The sequence below is a fragment of the Protomyctophum parallelum genome (assembly GCF_964188405.1).
Source record: "Protomyctophum parallelum genome assembly, chromosome: 20".
NCBI classification, from domain to species: domain Eukaryota; kingdom Metazoa; phylum Chordata; class Actinopteri; order Myctophiformes; family Myctophidae; genus Protomyctophum; species Protomyctophum parallelum.
The window spans coordinates 33,462,652-33,478,245 of record NC_139718.1 but is presented as its reverse complement, the minus strand read 5'-3'; the positions used below and the strand labels follow the sequence as shown (position 1 = coordinate 33,478,245).

Below are 15,594 nucleotides of genomic sequence, written 5' to 3'. Positions count from 1 at the left end.
TGAGTCACTGCTGGATAATCTCTTGGGTTGATGAAGTCATATGGAGCCTTGTCACTGGCACAGCATGTGTGTGTGTGTGTGTGTGTGTGTGTGTGTGTGTGTGTGTGTGTGTGTGTGGGTGTGGGTGAGAAGATCTTAAAAAAGAAGAAATAAATGCCACATACAGTACAGTACTTTACAGTAGAACATTGCTTTGCATTTGAATAGAAGTTTCACCACAATACCACTCCCACGTGAGTGGTAATGATTAATGTAACAGGAAACTATTTGCCCTTTAATGGATAAATAACACTGAAGCATGTTAAAACCTTTTCAAACCTTTTGTGCCCAAGACAAGTCACACCAAAGGGCAGGTCAAAATCTCAAGGCACACCTCATATTCATATCTGTGTAAAAATAGCCTCTAAAACATGTTTCATCACTTGTACTTATGACCGATGTTTACATGTGGGTATCGTTAATCGTTAATATGTTAATTGTTTTAATCCCGTTTTATCCCCGTGGGCCGTCATAATCTGCTCAAATGTGGCCTTGCACATTTTAAGACGTGTGGGCTAATCTTCACTCTCTCAGACTTGCTTTTAGAGATCAGATCTGACGCCAACCTCAAGTGCAGTTTTCCCTGCTTTGCTCTTAACGCATTCTGGGCGGGAACCCCTGTTGGTGTTTCAAAGCATTATGTTATACTTTAGCTATTGAAAAATAGCAGATCTACAAGCTCGCACGCTACGAGCTTGTAGGTCTGCTATTTTTGAAAAATCATTAAAATGTTGCACAAATCATTGAATATATATTTCAGAGCGAACATTTTTAACTACGGTAAACTATTTTCTTCTGGGGGTTCCCTGGAACTACATATTTTGAGACTGGGGGTCCGTGGCCCAATAGAGATAATTCTGGGGGTCCTTGACATGAAAAAGGTTGAGCACCACTGACATAGAAACATAGGTTTTTGCAGAAACATTTTAGGATTTAGAAGCCTTTCTTTTAATCGACCTCAGTCCAAAATGGGTTAACGCAGCTGTTCCCAAACCTTTTTGGCCATGCACCCCTGTTACCTCCCCTAGAAGGCGGACAAGTGGTGCACGCACCACAGTTTGGGAACCACTGCTCTAACGCATGCATAGTTTACTTAATTGAGTAAATGTAAAAGTCTCATTCTGATCAGTGTGTCCAAGGCCGGGTCATCTGATGTTTGGTCCACTTTGAGCTGTGTTTCAGAACGTACAAACAAACAGTCGATGTTAGAGGACCTCAAAACGTCTTGTTTCAAAATGTACAAACAACCGGTGTTCAGAGGGCTTCAAAAACGTCTTGTTGCAAAATGTACAAACAACCGGTGTTCAGAGGACCTCAAAACGCCTTGTTTCGTGCAGACATTAGGAGCATGTCGGTGACTAATTGGTCCAAATTCAAATGGGTAATTTTCGAGGCATGCCATTAGAATGACAAATGCACGCATTTGTTCGCGCCGTCCGCCACTCACTTAAATGAGTGATGAGTGCATCAAATTTACCATCGAACGTCTGTGTTTTGTGCGCCTCTTGTCGGCATTTCCATCTGAATGATACGCAGGGCTATTCTTAGATCTGTGGGTGGGTGTAGAGGATGATGATGGCCATCATTTAGATTTCCATTTTGAAAGGCTCTTCTCCACACTGCTGTAAAGCCACTTTGAATCGACCATTGTTGATGCACAGAGGAATGCACAGTCTAATGGTAATCATCAGCGCAAAGCTTACTGTAGCATGCTGCTCGAATAGTGGCTCTTGAAAAAACAAAACATGCTTGTTTGAAAGGCAAACAGATTTTTCTGACAGTTCGGCTTGTGGCTTTTCTGTGAGGAAAGCTCCAACATGTTTGTATTAATAATCGGCACAAAAAGTTCGGAAACATAACTTTGGTTGGTTATTTCTCCCCTTTAATAATACCAATTGGTGTTATATTTTATATCGTTTTCATCATTGATTAGTCACCTTTATAATGAGGTATAGCTTTTAAGCATTCCTGGAATGAGCAACACGGCAAGTGTGGGTAGCGCCTTACTCCATAGAAATGGCCAAAATGGCAAATGGTTGGTATTCACCCTTGCTTTGAGTTGCTTAGCCTTAGTGGATTGGATGATTGCACTTGCCAACAGTAATGAGGAAAAAAAAAACACACATTGGCCGTTTTTACACTTTGTTAGACAGAAGCAGGGTGGACTTGTGGCCTTCAGCAACATTTAGCAGATTTTTAGAAAACTTCCCAGGAACGCCAGAGGAGGACAAACTAAACTGAGCACGACATTGGTGTTTTAAACACTAACTCCCCCAGAGGAGAGCTACTTCTTGGCAGTGTTGCCAAGTCTGCTTATTACAAGTGACTTGTAGTGACTAAATATGTAGTTTCCCGAATGTTGTTTAAACCAGTGGTTCTGTAACATTTTCATTTCAAGGACCCCCAATTTAATACTCATTTTGCAATGTGGATGTGTGATCTGTGGCCTAGTCACTTCATTCTGGCGTTTTTTATATATACCTGGTTTGCTTATTTCTCTTGCGTAGAGAAGGAGTGAGACCCGCCGCACACTGTCACTTGCTGCTTCAAGAGCTTGTTATTTAATGTCCAAAATATGCAACGTTTCGGTCCTTTGACCTTCCTCAGGCATCTATTATTTCTCTCGCAAGATCTGGCAACACTGCTCTCAGCCAGGCCTTCACACAGAGTTGAGACAGAGTCCAGTCACTCTGTTGGACCCGCCCTCTTCCCATCAGAGGCACAGCCCAGTTCATCATTTCGCTGACCCCCTGGCGGGTCATCATAATTTCCCAAAAGCCTTTGTGGTTTGAGGTCATGCCGCAAGATGATGCAATCCTGGGCCCAGGTAGGGGATGGTTAAACATGAGAAATGTTGGTGGCATAACTTCAATTATTCTTGCGTCATTCGTGACTACGAGCTACATGTGGGACCGCCTTCCTTCCCGTTTCCATCGTGGCCAGAACCTCTCCTGCCATGCCTGCGTGTTCCTCCCCCTGTCCTGCAGATCCTTGGATCTGTGGGGGGGGGGGGGAAACGGGCCCCCTTGAGGATTGATCAAACTCTTCGGCTCTGCCCGACGGTGTGGAAAGAAACTCTAAATCCGGCGGCTGAGGGATACGTTGGATTCATGGCTCTGTCTCAATGATGTATTTCACCTTTAAATGCGTACAGTACATATCTCCACCCAACCAAGATGACCCTGTTTATTTCAACATCATGCACTGTGTCATCGCATAAGAGAACGACGCCCCGGGGGCCGCACCGCAACATATAGAGGCATGACCTTTGACCCTGCGACATAGCGTTGCAATGATTCACACTATGCTTGCTTAGCCTCGGTAAACGGCAGTCACTTCCAACACTGCGATTAAAATGACAAAAAAAAAAGCACCCCTAAACGCACAGCGTCACGCCGTGCGTAAGCAAGCACCGCGACCAAGAGCAAGATAAAAATAGAGTGGGAAGCATATAAAAAAGCCCAAGGAGCGCTACTAAATACCTCTAATATGCCCCCCCACCCCCTGGGTTTCCCTCGTTCATTGTTGCCCCAGAGCAGAGGAAATACAAGGGAATGACTGCTTCGCTCGGTTAGTCATTGAAGAGCAGCAGTGTTTTTTTTCCTGATTAAGCCGGCATCGCGCTGCTAATGACAACGAACGCAGCTAACTGCACGCTGCTAGCATTGGAAAGGATGTCAGAGGAATAAATGAGCGCGAATGGAGGGGAAAGACGAACAAGCCGAGGGCACAAGTGTCTCTGTTTTTCTCCTTTTATTATCAAGTAACGTATACGGACAGTGACAAGCTAAAAGCAGGATTTATTATACTTTTGTATAGGTGGGTGATCTACAGGCTCATAGGCGCATCCGTGAGCTTGAAGGTTACCTAGTTTTGGTGTGCGACACCGCTGCACAACCAGCACGTGCACGCGTGCGTGTGTGTGTGTGCACCAGGTTTAATGTGCCGGTGGGTATTGGCTTCCTGGGTTCGCTCCACAGCCCAACAATCATTCCCAGTGCACTAGACTGGGCCAGAGAGTATGTCGCAGGGACTTACCCCCCCATTCCAACCCTTGATGCTGAATGCAGAGCAAGGCGGCACTGGGTATAAATTTCTTTGGTATGCCCCGGCCGGGGATCGAACCCCGACCTCCCAGTCCCAGGGTGGACACTAACCACAAGGCCACTGAGCGGTCATCTAATTGTCAAATCAATCCATATCGGCCCTGAAAGGACCTATTCCTGCATGTCGAGGAAAGATACAGGGGGCATAATGATGATGCATTGATCTGGAGTGTTATGTTTTATTTTGTTTATGTCATGGTTGTCCTCTTTGCTCCATCGTCAGCGCACTGGGAGGCTCCTCTGCACTTCATATCCCAGCATTCCCTGGTGGCGGCTGCCTCATCGACTATGTCCCTCAAGTGTGCCTGCTGCTCACCAACAAGGTAAAAGAAAAACCCCTTGCCAAACTACAACCTGTATTATTTTCTGTGCTATTCTAGCGTGTGTGCTTGTGCGTGCGTGTGTGTGCGCGCACTATGTTGATTTCTTTCTGCAGATGAGTTGATGAGTTGCCTTCGTGTCAGGGTCTTTGAGTTCTTTCCTCCATTTATTAGTATTCTTCTGTGTAATTGTGTAGCTGCTCTTTATTACTGCAACGAACACAGTGTAAGAACAATTCTCACAGTGTCTCTCTCTCTCTCTCTCTCCATGTGTGGGGGTGTGCGCATCTGTTGTCGCACATTCAAATTCCAGGTTGTGCTCGAGTTTAGGTTGGCCTTGATACGGCGATGCTTGAATTCCCTCAAGAACATTTGTTCGCTGTCGAGCCGCTGTGCGTGTGTGTGTGTGCGTGTGTGCGCATATGCATTCACCACTACGCACCCCCGTTCTTCGCTGAACGTGGGCGTACCGGCTAACCTCCGCGGGCCGCCTGAGCGCTGCATGCAGCAGGTTGGACAGGTAGAGAGGGAACGCAGACGGTGGATTTGATTCGCCTATACCAGCTCAGTGGCCTTGTGGTTAGAGTGTCTGCCCTACCAGCTCAGTGGCCTTGTGGTCAGAGTGTGCACCCTACCAGCTCAGTGGCCTTGTGGTCAGAGTGTCTGCCCTACCAGCTCAGTGGCCTTGTGGTCAGAGTGTCCACCCTACCAGCTCAGTGGCCTTGTGGTCAGAGTGTGCACCCTACCAGCTCAGTGGCCTTGTGGTCAGAGTGTCCACCCTACCAGCTCAGTGGCCTTGTGGTCAGAGTGTCCACCCTACCAGCTCAGTGGCCTTGTGGTCAGAGTGTCCACCCTACCAGCTCAGTGGCCTTGTGGTCAGAGTGTCCACCCTACCAGCTCAGTGGCCTTGTGGTCAGAGTGTGCACCCTACCAGCTCAGTGGCCTTGTGTTTCAGAGTGTCCGCCCTGAAACTGGGAGGTCGGCGTTCGATCCCCGGCCGGGTCACACCAAAGACCGTCGTAAGAATGGGAGTTATGGGACCCGATGCCTCCCTGCTTGGCACTCGGCATCAATCAAGGTTACTTTGAATCGGTGCGTCAGATCAACTACAGATGATTCCCCGAGCGTGGCACGGCTGTGGCTCTCCACTCCAAGAGATGGGTCAAATGCGGAGAGCAAATCTCGCATACAACAATGTGTGTGACAAATCGTGGGGCTTTTAACTATGTCCCCCCCGACCCCAACCCACACACACAATCCCCTCACCCGAGCCACCCCTATACCTATACCTGTCCTGCACACACAACACATGAGCACACGTCCACTCCGTGACCCCTGCTGAAGTGATTGTGCCACAGCTGCATGCTCCTGTCGTGGCACTCTCCGTGTCCCTGCCTGACCCCCCCCTCCCCCCAAAGCCTGACTCCTGTCTGAGCGCATGCAGTGTCGTCGTCGTCCCGTCCCCCCCTCCCCCCACTGGTCTCCTTGGCAGCAGACTGCGTGCGCCGCTCCTCCACATCTCCTGCCAAGCGCTGGCTGCTCACCTGCGCCGCGGTCAGAAGGCGGCCGCGCCCTGGCCCGGGTAGCGACGGGAGGGAGAGAGAATAAGGCACACACACACACGCAACGAGACTCGCTCATACATTCACACACTGGTGGTGGAGGAAACCATTCAAGGCACCAAAAACCTGCTCATGTCACACATGCAGTATGGGGGATGTGTTTAAATAATAGAGTAGGGGTGTGTGTGTGTGTGTGTGTGTGTGTGTGTGTGTGTGTGTGTGTGTGTGTGTGTGTGTGTGTGTGTGTGTGTGTGTGTGTGTGTGTGTGTGTGTGTGTGTGTGTGTGTGTGTGTGTGTGTGTGTGTGTGTGTGTGTGTGTGTGTGTGTGTGTGTGTGTGTGTGTGTGTGTGTGTGTGTGTGTGTGTGTGTGTGTGTGTGTGCGCGCGCGTGTTGCAGTAGGCAGACAGCCAGCAGCCCTTTAGTGTCACTGGTTCATTAACCTGGTCGTCTGGGGGAAGCAGCCGGTAGATCAGCCAGTATATCTGGTATGGGACGGACAGAGTTGTGTTTGGGGCCCGTCTCATTCTGACGCCTTGCCAGTCTCAAAATGCGCTCCCACTATGGGGGTAAGCTATACTAGTTGCCTTTGGTAGGTAGTTGGTACAGAACACTCATGGCTGTGGTTGCACTTGTATTGGCTGTTGTTGTTGTTTTTTGCCATCCACTTTAGCTATTTGACCTGATTGGTGAGAAAAGTTAAGTGTCCTACAAGAGGGTGAAAAGGGGAGTCATGCGGACTGGTATTTGACATACCAGACATATTTTGTTTGCAGGGAGCACAGCACTTGTTACTATTTGATTATTTTGTTTTCTCCAAGGGCATTGGGCATTCTCACAACACAGCAGCGAGCACAGGGGTTTTCACAGACGCCTGCGAGATTCTATGCAAAAACAAAAAGGAAAACAAAACGTTGCTTAGGGTCTCTATCTCGTATTTAGGTCTCTCAAATGAATCATTAACGGACGTTTATTACAGGTTTATGTGAAGCTATTTCAGAAACTATGTCGTCATTGATTTATCAGTCGCTCAATGATGAAATTGTGAGACCTTAGAGAGGTGTGGGTGTCTGGCTGAATGTGCACAGCAGGAAGCACTTCCGGCCCTGTTGCATCACTCTCCCTGAGGGGACACACACAGGAGCGCATGCGCACACACACACACACGCACACGCACACGCACACGCACACACACACACAAACACTCTCTCTCACACACACTGAATGGAGGTGCGGGTGGTTGAATACCTGTGGAACAAGCTCTCCTATCTTTCATCGCTCAAACTTCCAGGCAGCCATTAGAATGACTACGTTCCCTGTAACTGACACTGGGGGATAGGTCAGGATAGGATATGAGAGGATAGGATAGGATGGGTAGCCATCGTTCTACATTAGTATAAATTATTTCATAGCACTGCAAATCATTGAATGTGCATTCACTGTATCACAATGTGTACAATATCTCTGAAACGACATATCGTGGAGACATTTGTATCGTCTCGACGATATCTTTCGCCATATATCGCTCACCACTACTTGGCCACATGCCTGACTGACAGCAAGTCTCTGGTTCAATTCCATTTGCTGCATGTCACTCCTCCTCTTCCTGCACACTAACTGTCCTTGTTTCCTGTCTCTCTCTCTCTCTCTCTCTCTCTCTCTCTCTCTCTCTCTCTCTCTCTCTCTCTCCACTATATACAGAAATACATCAAATAACTGCTCAGGGAAGAAAAAAATAAAAAAAGGAGATGGGATAGGATATGAAAAGGGCATGTGAGACCCTTTCTTGGTGTGGTTAAATTAGTTCAGTGATCCACAGTTCCCTTACCACATGCAAACACACACTCTCTCTCTCGCACGCACGCACGCACACACACAGACACACACACACACACAGTGACTAAACAATCCTCCCATGTGCCTCTTTTATATATGGCCCGGCTGTTTACAGGTAGCTAAATGGTCGTGTGTCCCCCCCCCCCCCCCACTGTACTGTGTAAACAAGGAATCTGAGTCACTGTGTGTGTGTGTGTGTGTGTGTGTGTGTGTGTGTGTGTGTGTGTGTGTGTGTGTGTGTGTGTGTGTGTGTGTGTGTGTGTGTGTGTGTGTGTGTGTGTGTGTGTGTGTGTGTGTGTGTGTGTGTGTGTGTGTGTGTGTGTGTCACTACATTTAAGTGTCCTTGCAGAAACGAGACTGGTCACAAAACATGCGTAACAGAGATTACTACTTTCTCCTTTCAAAAAATTGCATGTCATTCACAAATCCAGGGTGGTTGGAATGGAATGAGTAATCCCAATCATAGAGTAGGTAAAGAAAGAGAATTGCCTGCTCAGTTGGTGACAGGAGTTTGCGTTGTCCCTCCGAAGCCTGATTTTAAATAAGCTTTTATCGCACGACACTGGTGCACGCTGAATGATGGTCAGTAATGCCGTCTTCTAACCATCACTGAACAACGGAGTTTAGTCGACTAAATCTACAGTTGATTTATTCGACTAAAATGCATTTTGGCGGGCCTCGATGCCGTCGTAATGACTGTTTTTACACTTGTTGAAAATAGCCAATCTACAAGCTCACAACGCGTCGCAGCGCCACACACTGTGAGCTTGTATATCTGCTATTTTCAGGATGCAACTAATTGTAACAATGACTTATACTGGATATCTCTTCCTAACATTTTAGTCCAGTTTTTATTTGTTGAAGAAATTGTCAGTATATTTAGTCTTAGTTTTAGTCATCATTGCTTAGTTTTCATTTAGTTTCCATTTAGTTTTCGTCAGTGGAAAAAGGTAGTCGACATAAACATTTTTCGTCTTAGTTTTAGTCGACAAAAGATTATGTAGAGGGCCACTATACATCCACACTCACTCCAGAGGGCCACATTGCATATTACTGTCGTAGCAAAAAATACCTGATCTACAAGCTCAAAACGTGTGTCAGTGCGACACGTTTTGAGTTTGTTTTTAGTTCAATGTTTGTTTTAAAAACGCCATTGACAATGAAGGGAAAATGTACGTCATCTTGTCCCTAACACAAATATTAAATGCCATTAACAATAAAGAGAATTTAATGTTTGTGTTGAGTTAGACATTAATATATTTGCTCCCCTTACTTCACACGGGTGTGATTTTTATTTAATTTAGTGCATTTACTTTAGTTAACGTTATGAACTAAATACACATACATTGGACATAAAAAAGGCAATAACATTGAAATGCTAGTCATTATGCTGCATAATGAAGTAATTAAAGCGGGTCATGTTTGCATTGGAATATTATATGAATGTTCTGATATTAACCTGCGGGCCACATCAAGTGATGGCGTGGGCCGCATGTGGCCCCCTGGCCGCCAGTTGCCCATGTATTGGCTCATCTGTTACACATGTACACGGAGTCAATCCCTGGAAGCAAGTTTACTAACAAACAAGACTACAGCTAGTGCATTGAGACGTTCCTTAATAACCACTCCCCCAGGAATTCAGACTTGTGAAAGCCTGCGTGAAGTGCAGCGCTGTGCAGTATGAAAACCTGCATGCTTTTCCAAACACACCAGTCCATCTCATTTCAGTCTTAATTTGCAGTTGAACCTGTAATTGTGGGCTGATTTCACACGACCCATGGGAAATTCCCACAATTGTGCATGATTGGGGTAGGATTTCCACATGGCTGCACATTGCTCACCATGCCCACTTGTTTAAATGGGTTTTAATAGATCCCTCCCTGGTATTCCGAATGTCGAGGTGCAACCGCTGTGTATTTAGTGGGTGGTTTAGATATTTCTGGGCATTTCCCTGGCATGGCCGCTGGTTTGGTGTCATGCCATATCAGCGTACGACTAGAGTTGATTCCGGCTAGGTGAATGTAGCCGGTCACCTTCACGGTAAAGGCTGGCTGGTTGTCTAGAGAGATGACCAGAGGCCTTCTCACCTGCCCAGGAAGCTCAGTGGACAAGCGAGCTTCCAGCTTCTCGTCTGGATTTCAGAAGAAGGAAAAAGAATCACACTCGTGTGAAGCGAGGTGTGCTCTTATCATATCATACATGCATCTCATGCATATCATCTAGGGATGCACCGAAAGGGAAATTCTTGGCCGAAACCGAATACCGAATGTAGGAAACAGTTGGCCGAAAACCGAATACCGAATAGCCGAATACAGCTTTGTTGTAAAGCTACCTGATTATGGCAAAAGACATGATTATGGATTTTCATAATCGATTCATCGGGCGATTATTTAAACGATTAATCGGATTATGGCACCTTTTTTGCAATTACCTTTAAAAAAAATGCTTCAAGTTATTGTAGGCATGTTGTAACTAACAATAAAGACAATAAAAATGAATACTCCTTCAAAATTAATATTTTATATACAATTTGATTTCATTGCCATTCCTTGTACTTGTAATGATACTGTAATCTGTAATGTTGACTGTGTATAGCTGACTGTCTTTCTTCCCATTTCTATCTCTGGGACCCCAATTTATTTTTATTTCTATTGTAAAAATCAATGTAAATTTTGAGAGTGTATTTGGTTCCATTTTTGCACTCTGTTACAGACCGGCCCCACTTGGTTTACTTCCTAACTATCTATAATTTAGCTGGAACTCCCACTATGAGAACCACTGTCCTACACAGTGTGTGGGCACGCACACGCACGCACAAACACACACACACACACACACACACACACACACACACACACACACACACACACACACACACAATAGCATGCTAGCTGATAGGGGAAAACGTTCTTATTTAGCAGCCATATTAGCATGTTCTCTAGGCTCTAGTATCACATATTGCCAAAGTTAAACAGCACTGAACAACTGATCATTGTTAAGCAAAACGTTCACGGACGTTCTGCTTCTGCTTTTGCCTTGCCTGTGCCCACTTCAATGCGCTGCTGAGATTACACACAGGTGGAACAAATTTGAGGAGCTAACGAGCAAGCTACTGCTAGTGTTCGTCGTAGCCTGCATGCAAACTCAGATTCAGACATTGGGGAGCATTTTTTGTCATACGACAAAAGAATAGACAGTGGCGGTGCTCACAAATACCATGTTTTGGGACCTGTTGATGAGCTCGCAGATTTCGCGGAGCGCATCGCAGCCACAGCACAGAGCAACTTGACACTGTGTGTGTGTGTGTGTGTGTGTGTGTGTGTGTGTGTGTGTGTTGTGTGTGTGTGTGGGGGAGACTGAAGTTGGGAGAGAGAGAGAGGTAGATGCGGAGCGCTCTGGTTACGTTCAAGACAATCGCGTGTTGTGTTTATACCGACCCGGTGTTTTGGTGATATATTTTCGGCCTATTTGAGCCGAAACCGAATAGGCCGAAAATGCATTTTTAGCCATTTTCGGCCGAATATTTTCGGTGGCCGAATTTTCGGTGCATCCCTAATATCATCATACATCATATTCGGTGCTCAGCCAATCAAATCATCACAAATGTTGTACACACAAACACACAACGCTGGGCAAAAAAGTAATAATAAAACAGGACGCCACTCGTGACGTTATGTGGCAGCCAAGTCTATGGACTTTTAATTCTTGCTTTAAATGAAATGGTAAACCACTTTTGCAGAGGTTCGGGTTGTGTAGTTACCTTGCCATGATGTAACTCCAAATGTGGACAAGAAATAAAAAAGAAATATTCTCCAGTGATTAGAAATTGATAATTCAAAATATGCTCCTCATTGACTTACATTTACACTATCAAGCTCTCAAAGTCACTCTTTTGGTACATAAACAAACACAAACAACGTGGATTCAGACAATATAGAGCGACGCGGCAGCACTGTGCTGCTCTATGCGGCGCAGGTTTACCCAGCACAAAAAAGATAGCGCCATGTGACAGAGGGGTCAAAGTTGAACGGAAGTTGCTCTACAATGGTGGATCTAGGTCAAAATTACGAATGACACTAGTTTTGTAGTGCCCCTTGGAACTATACTTGATATTCCCCAAAACCAGAGCAGTACTCCCAGCACAGGACTCGGACAGTCAATTAAAACACAGTTGCAACCACGATATTAATGGTAAGTATTTCATACAGCTTTTTGTCCAAAAATCCGAGCTAACCCTTTAAAGGGACACTTCACCCTTTTTGCAAAAAGATATATGTTAATGACGTTTAGAAGCTTTAGAACACTTTCCTGGGGGGCTTTATGTATGTAATATGTGGTTTTAGATATTTTAGATTGTAGCAGTGAGCCTGTTGTCTCTGATGTCATGGACACTGGGCTCACTTCCTTCCTGGACTACATGTTGTCTCAGTAAGACAGCTCTCCCCCTATCCGCAAGGAGGAGCAGTGCACCAAAGAATGATGGGAATTGTAGTCCAGGAAGGTAGTGAGACCAGTGTCCATGACATCAGAGACAACAGGCTCACTGCTACAATCTAAAATAACTAAAACCACATATTACACACATAAATACCCCCAGGAAAGTGATCTAAAGCTTCTAAACGTCATTAACATATATTTTTTTGCAAAAAGGGTGAAGTGTCCCTTTAAGCAGTGATGTCACGTGGCAACCACAGAGGGCGGCCCTCACTTCACACAAAGGTGTTTTTTTAGGACTTAAAGATAACACAATCATACCTGGCAACACGCACTGACCCATGTTGGGTGTTACAAACGTGTGTGTGTCTGTGTTGTTTACTTCTTTACTTTTCTTTACTACTTTGCTTTGACTGTATTGAAAAAATACAGTCCTTTTGTGACTCTTAAATCTGTGTTTCCTATGAAGGAGATAGGTGTTTAACTTTGTTTACCGGTAGTTTAGTTTTTGTCTTCCTTTTTTTCTTTACTAAATTCAACATGTGACTTTGCTTTTATAATGTGTTTCCTTTGCTTAATGTTTATGTAAACCTTATCGTAAACTTGCCTTGCCTAGGACTCTCCAAAATCGGTGATGGGCATCAGACCCAAACATCTTACACCACACCACTTTTGTATTTGGCTCTGTCTAGGTGCAGTACGTCATCCAAGGCTATCACAAGAGGAGAGAGTACATTGCTGCCTTCCTGAGCCACTTTGGAATGTGAGTCGGCCAGCAAGGACTTTGTTCTCCACTGAGTGAATACAAAAATATATCATAGAACTCCTGCCATGTACCGTACTTTGACTATCAATGTGTGGACTAGACACTGTTTCTCTCTGTGTGTGTGTGTGTGTGTGTGTGTGTGTGTGTGTGTGTGTGTGTGTGTGTGTGTGTGTGTGTGTGTGTGTGTGTGTGTGTGTGTGTGTGTGTGTGTGTGTGTGTGTGTGTGTGTGTGTGTGTGTGTGTGTGTGTGTGTGTGTGTGTGTGTGTGTGTGTGTGTGTGTGTGTGTGTGTGTGTGTGTGTGTGGTTGGTTTCAGGGGGGTGGTGGAGTATGATGCAGAGGGATTCACGAAGCTCACCCTTCTACTCATGTGGAAAGACTTTTGCTTTCTAGTCCATGGTATGTTAGTCTCAGAATAACGTACATGCACGCGCGCCGCACACACACACACACACACACACACACACACAATCAAAACATGTGCACAAACCTTCAGTTTCATTGATCTGCCCAGATTATCTCTTTCATTATTGTGTTTCTCTCTCTCTCTCTCTCTCTCTCTCTACCCCCTTCTATCTATCTCTCTGTCTCTCTCTAGCAAATTGCTTTATTGCTTTATTTACATTGCCAAAGTAACACATACTGTAACAAGTTGCAGAACAGTAAGAGACGATAATTGAATAACTAACACTGAAAACAAGTGGATTATAAAATTGATGAACAGTCGGGGCCGATACATCCCTAGTATCAATGTTATATCCATATCATGATATTAGACTGGATATCGTCCGTGATTTTGGATATTGTACTATTGTGATTTGGCAAGTGTTCTATAAAAATATAAATATTGGATCGGGGAATAATCGGTATCGGCAGATACTCAAAATCAAAATGATCGGAATCTGATCGGGAGCAAGAGAAGCGTGATCGGGACATGATCCCTATACTAACAGTGAACCAATGTCTCTCTCCCGGCCGTCAGTGGACCTCCCGCTGTACTTCCCCAGGGACCAGCCCACGCTGACCTTCCAGTCGGTGTACCACTTCACCAGCAGCGGTCAGCTGTACTCGCAGGTGCAGAAGGCCTACCCGTACAGCCCGCGCTGGGACGGCAACGAAATGGCCAAGAGGGCCAAGTGAGTGGACATTTTTTAAGATTTTCAAGTCGGGGCCCCTGATCCACAACAGGTCATGATTAAAATACTTTCTGTGCCAGCTAACATTAGCATTTATGAAGGTAAGCCATCCGCGTTCACTTTAACACGCAGGGTTACGGATTGGTAAAGAATGCCCTATTTCAGTGGTTGTCCTGCAGAGGTTTCTGAAGGGTAACCATCCGTACTGCTTTCCATTAAAAGAGGAACATTTAAGACCTTGTTGTAGTTTAGCTTTTTATATCATAGCCGTATTAGTAGTATTACCTTGTAAGCGTGCATTTTACTTTGAGTTTGCCCTCATGATGGACACGAGATGCCAGTCTTTCAGGCTAAAGCAAAACGTTTGTGTTGGAGGTCTTTAAGCACCGTTTAGTATCAAACATTTAGCACTGTCATACCAATCTGGGTAAAAAGCCCTCTTTTCCTTTGAAGTTGCCTCTGGGTGCGTCGCACAATAGAATGTGGATAACAGGATGTTGGCCCGTTTGGTCCCTCCTCTTCCGCTCACACGTACACGCTACACGTTGTAACAGGAGCCGCTGTACACGCTACACGTTGTAACATTCCTACCTGTACACGCTCCATGTTGTAACAGGAGCTGCTGTACACGCTACACGTTGTAACATTCCTAACTGTACACGCTACACGTAACAGGAGCTGCTGTACACGCTACACGTTGTAACATTCCTAACTGTACACGCTACACGTTGTAACAGGAGCTGCTGTACACGCTACACGTTGTAACATTCCTAACTGTACACGCTACACGTTGTAACATTCCTAACTGTACACGCTACACGTTGTAACATTCCTAACTGTACACGCTACACGAAACAGGAGCTGCTGCGGAGCTCCGATCCGAGCGCCCCCCTCCTCCTCCCCTCCCCGGTGGAAAACAGCAGAGAACACTGACGTCACCAAATTTGCAGCGACGCCCCTCTGCACTGTTATTGGTTAGCGACATACAAGGAAGTGGAGTTCCTATGCCAAATTTTCCAATGGATTTCCCCAGGCTTTTCTTTTTGAGCCGAATGCGAGCAAAAATCAAAGCCTGGGTACCGAGGCTACTGTCATACTGACCTAGAATTGCATGTTGGCGTAATTGAAATAACGACAATTCAATTTATTCTGATAAAGTATTGACTCAGGAACTCTTGTGGTTAGCTTGTTTGCACCGCCTTTCCCAGCATGTCGAGGATAAAGTGGTGTGCATTATGCCATTGATATGATGATGCTCATTGTACATTGAGAGCTATCATATAGATATGAAAGCGCGGACCTTATTGTCTGGTCTACGTTACACCTAGGTCATTAGTTGATATAATTCAGGTGTCGTGTTGCACCCTCATCACACAAACGAGCATGACCCCCGGCTGGG

At 45.5% G+C, this 15,594-nt stretch overlaps 1 protein-coding gene across 1 annotated transcript in view; it reads left to right on the top strand.

The window, feature by feature from the left end:
- The window catches only part of babam2 (BRISC and BRCA1 A complex member 2), a 102,483-nt gene that overhangs the window by 83,461 nt on the left and 3,428 nt on the right, over positions 1-15,594 (top strand). The window contains exons 8-11 of the mRNA XM_083792880.1: positions 4,369-4,468; positions 12,987-13,057; positions 13,376-13,458; positions 14,042-14,195. Of these exons, the coding sequence (XP_083649006.1) occupies positions 4,369-4,468; positions 12,987-13,057; positions 13,376-13,458; positions 14,042-14,195 (408 nt within the window). The remainder of the gene's footprint in view (positions 1-4,368; positions 4,469-12,986; positions 13,058-13,375; positions 13,459-14,041; positions 14,196-15,594) is intronic.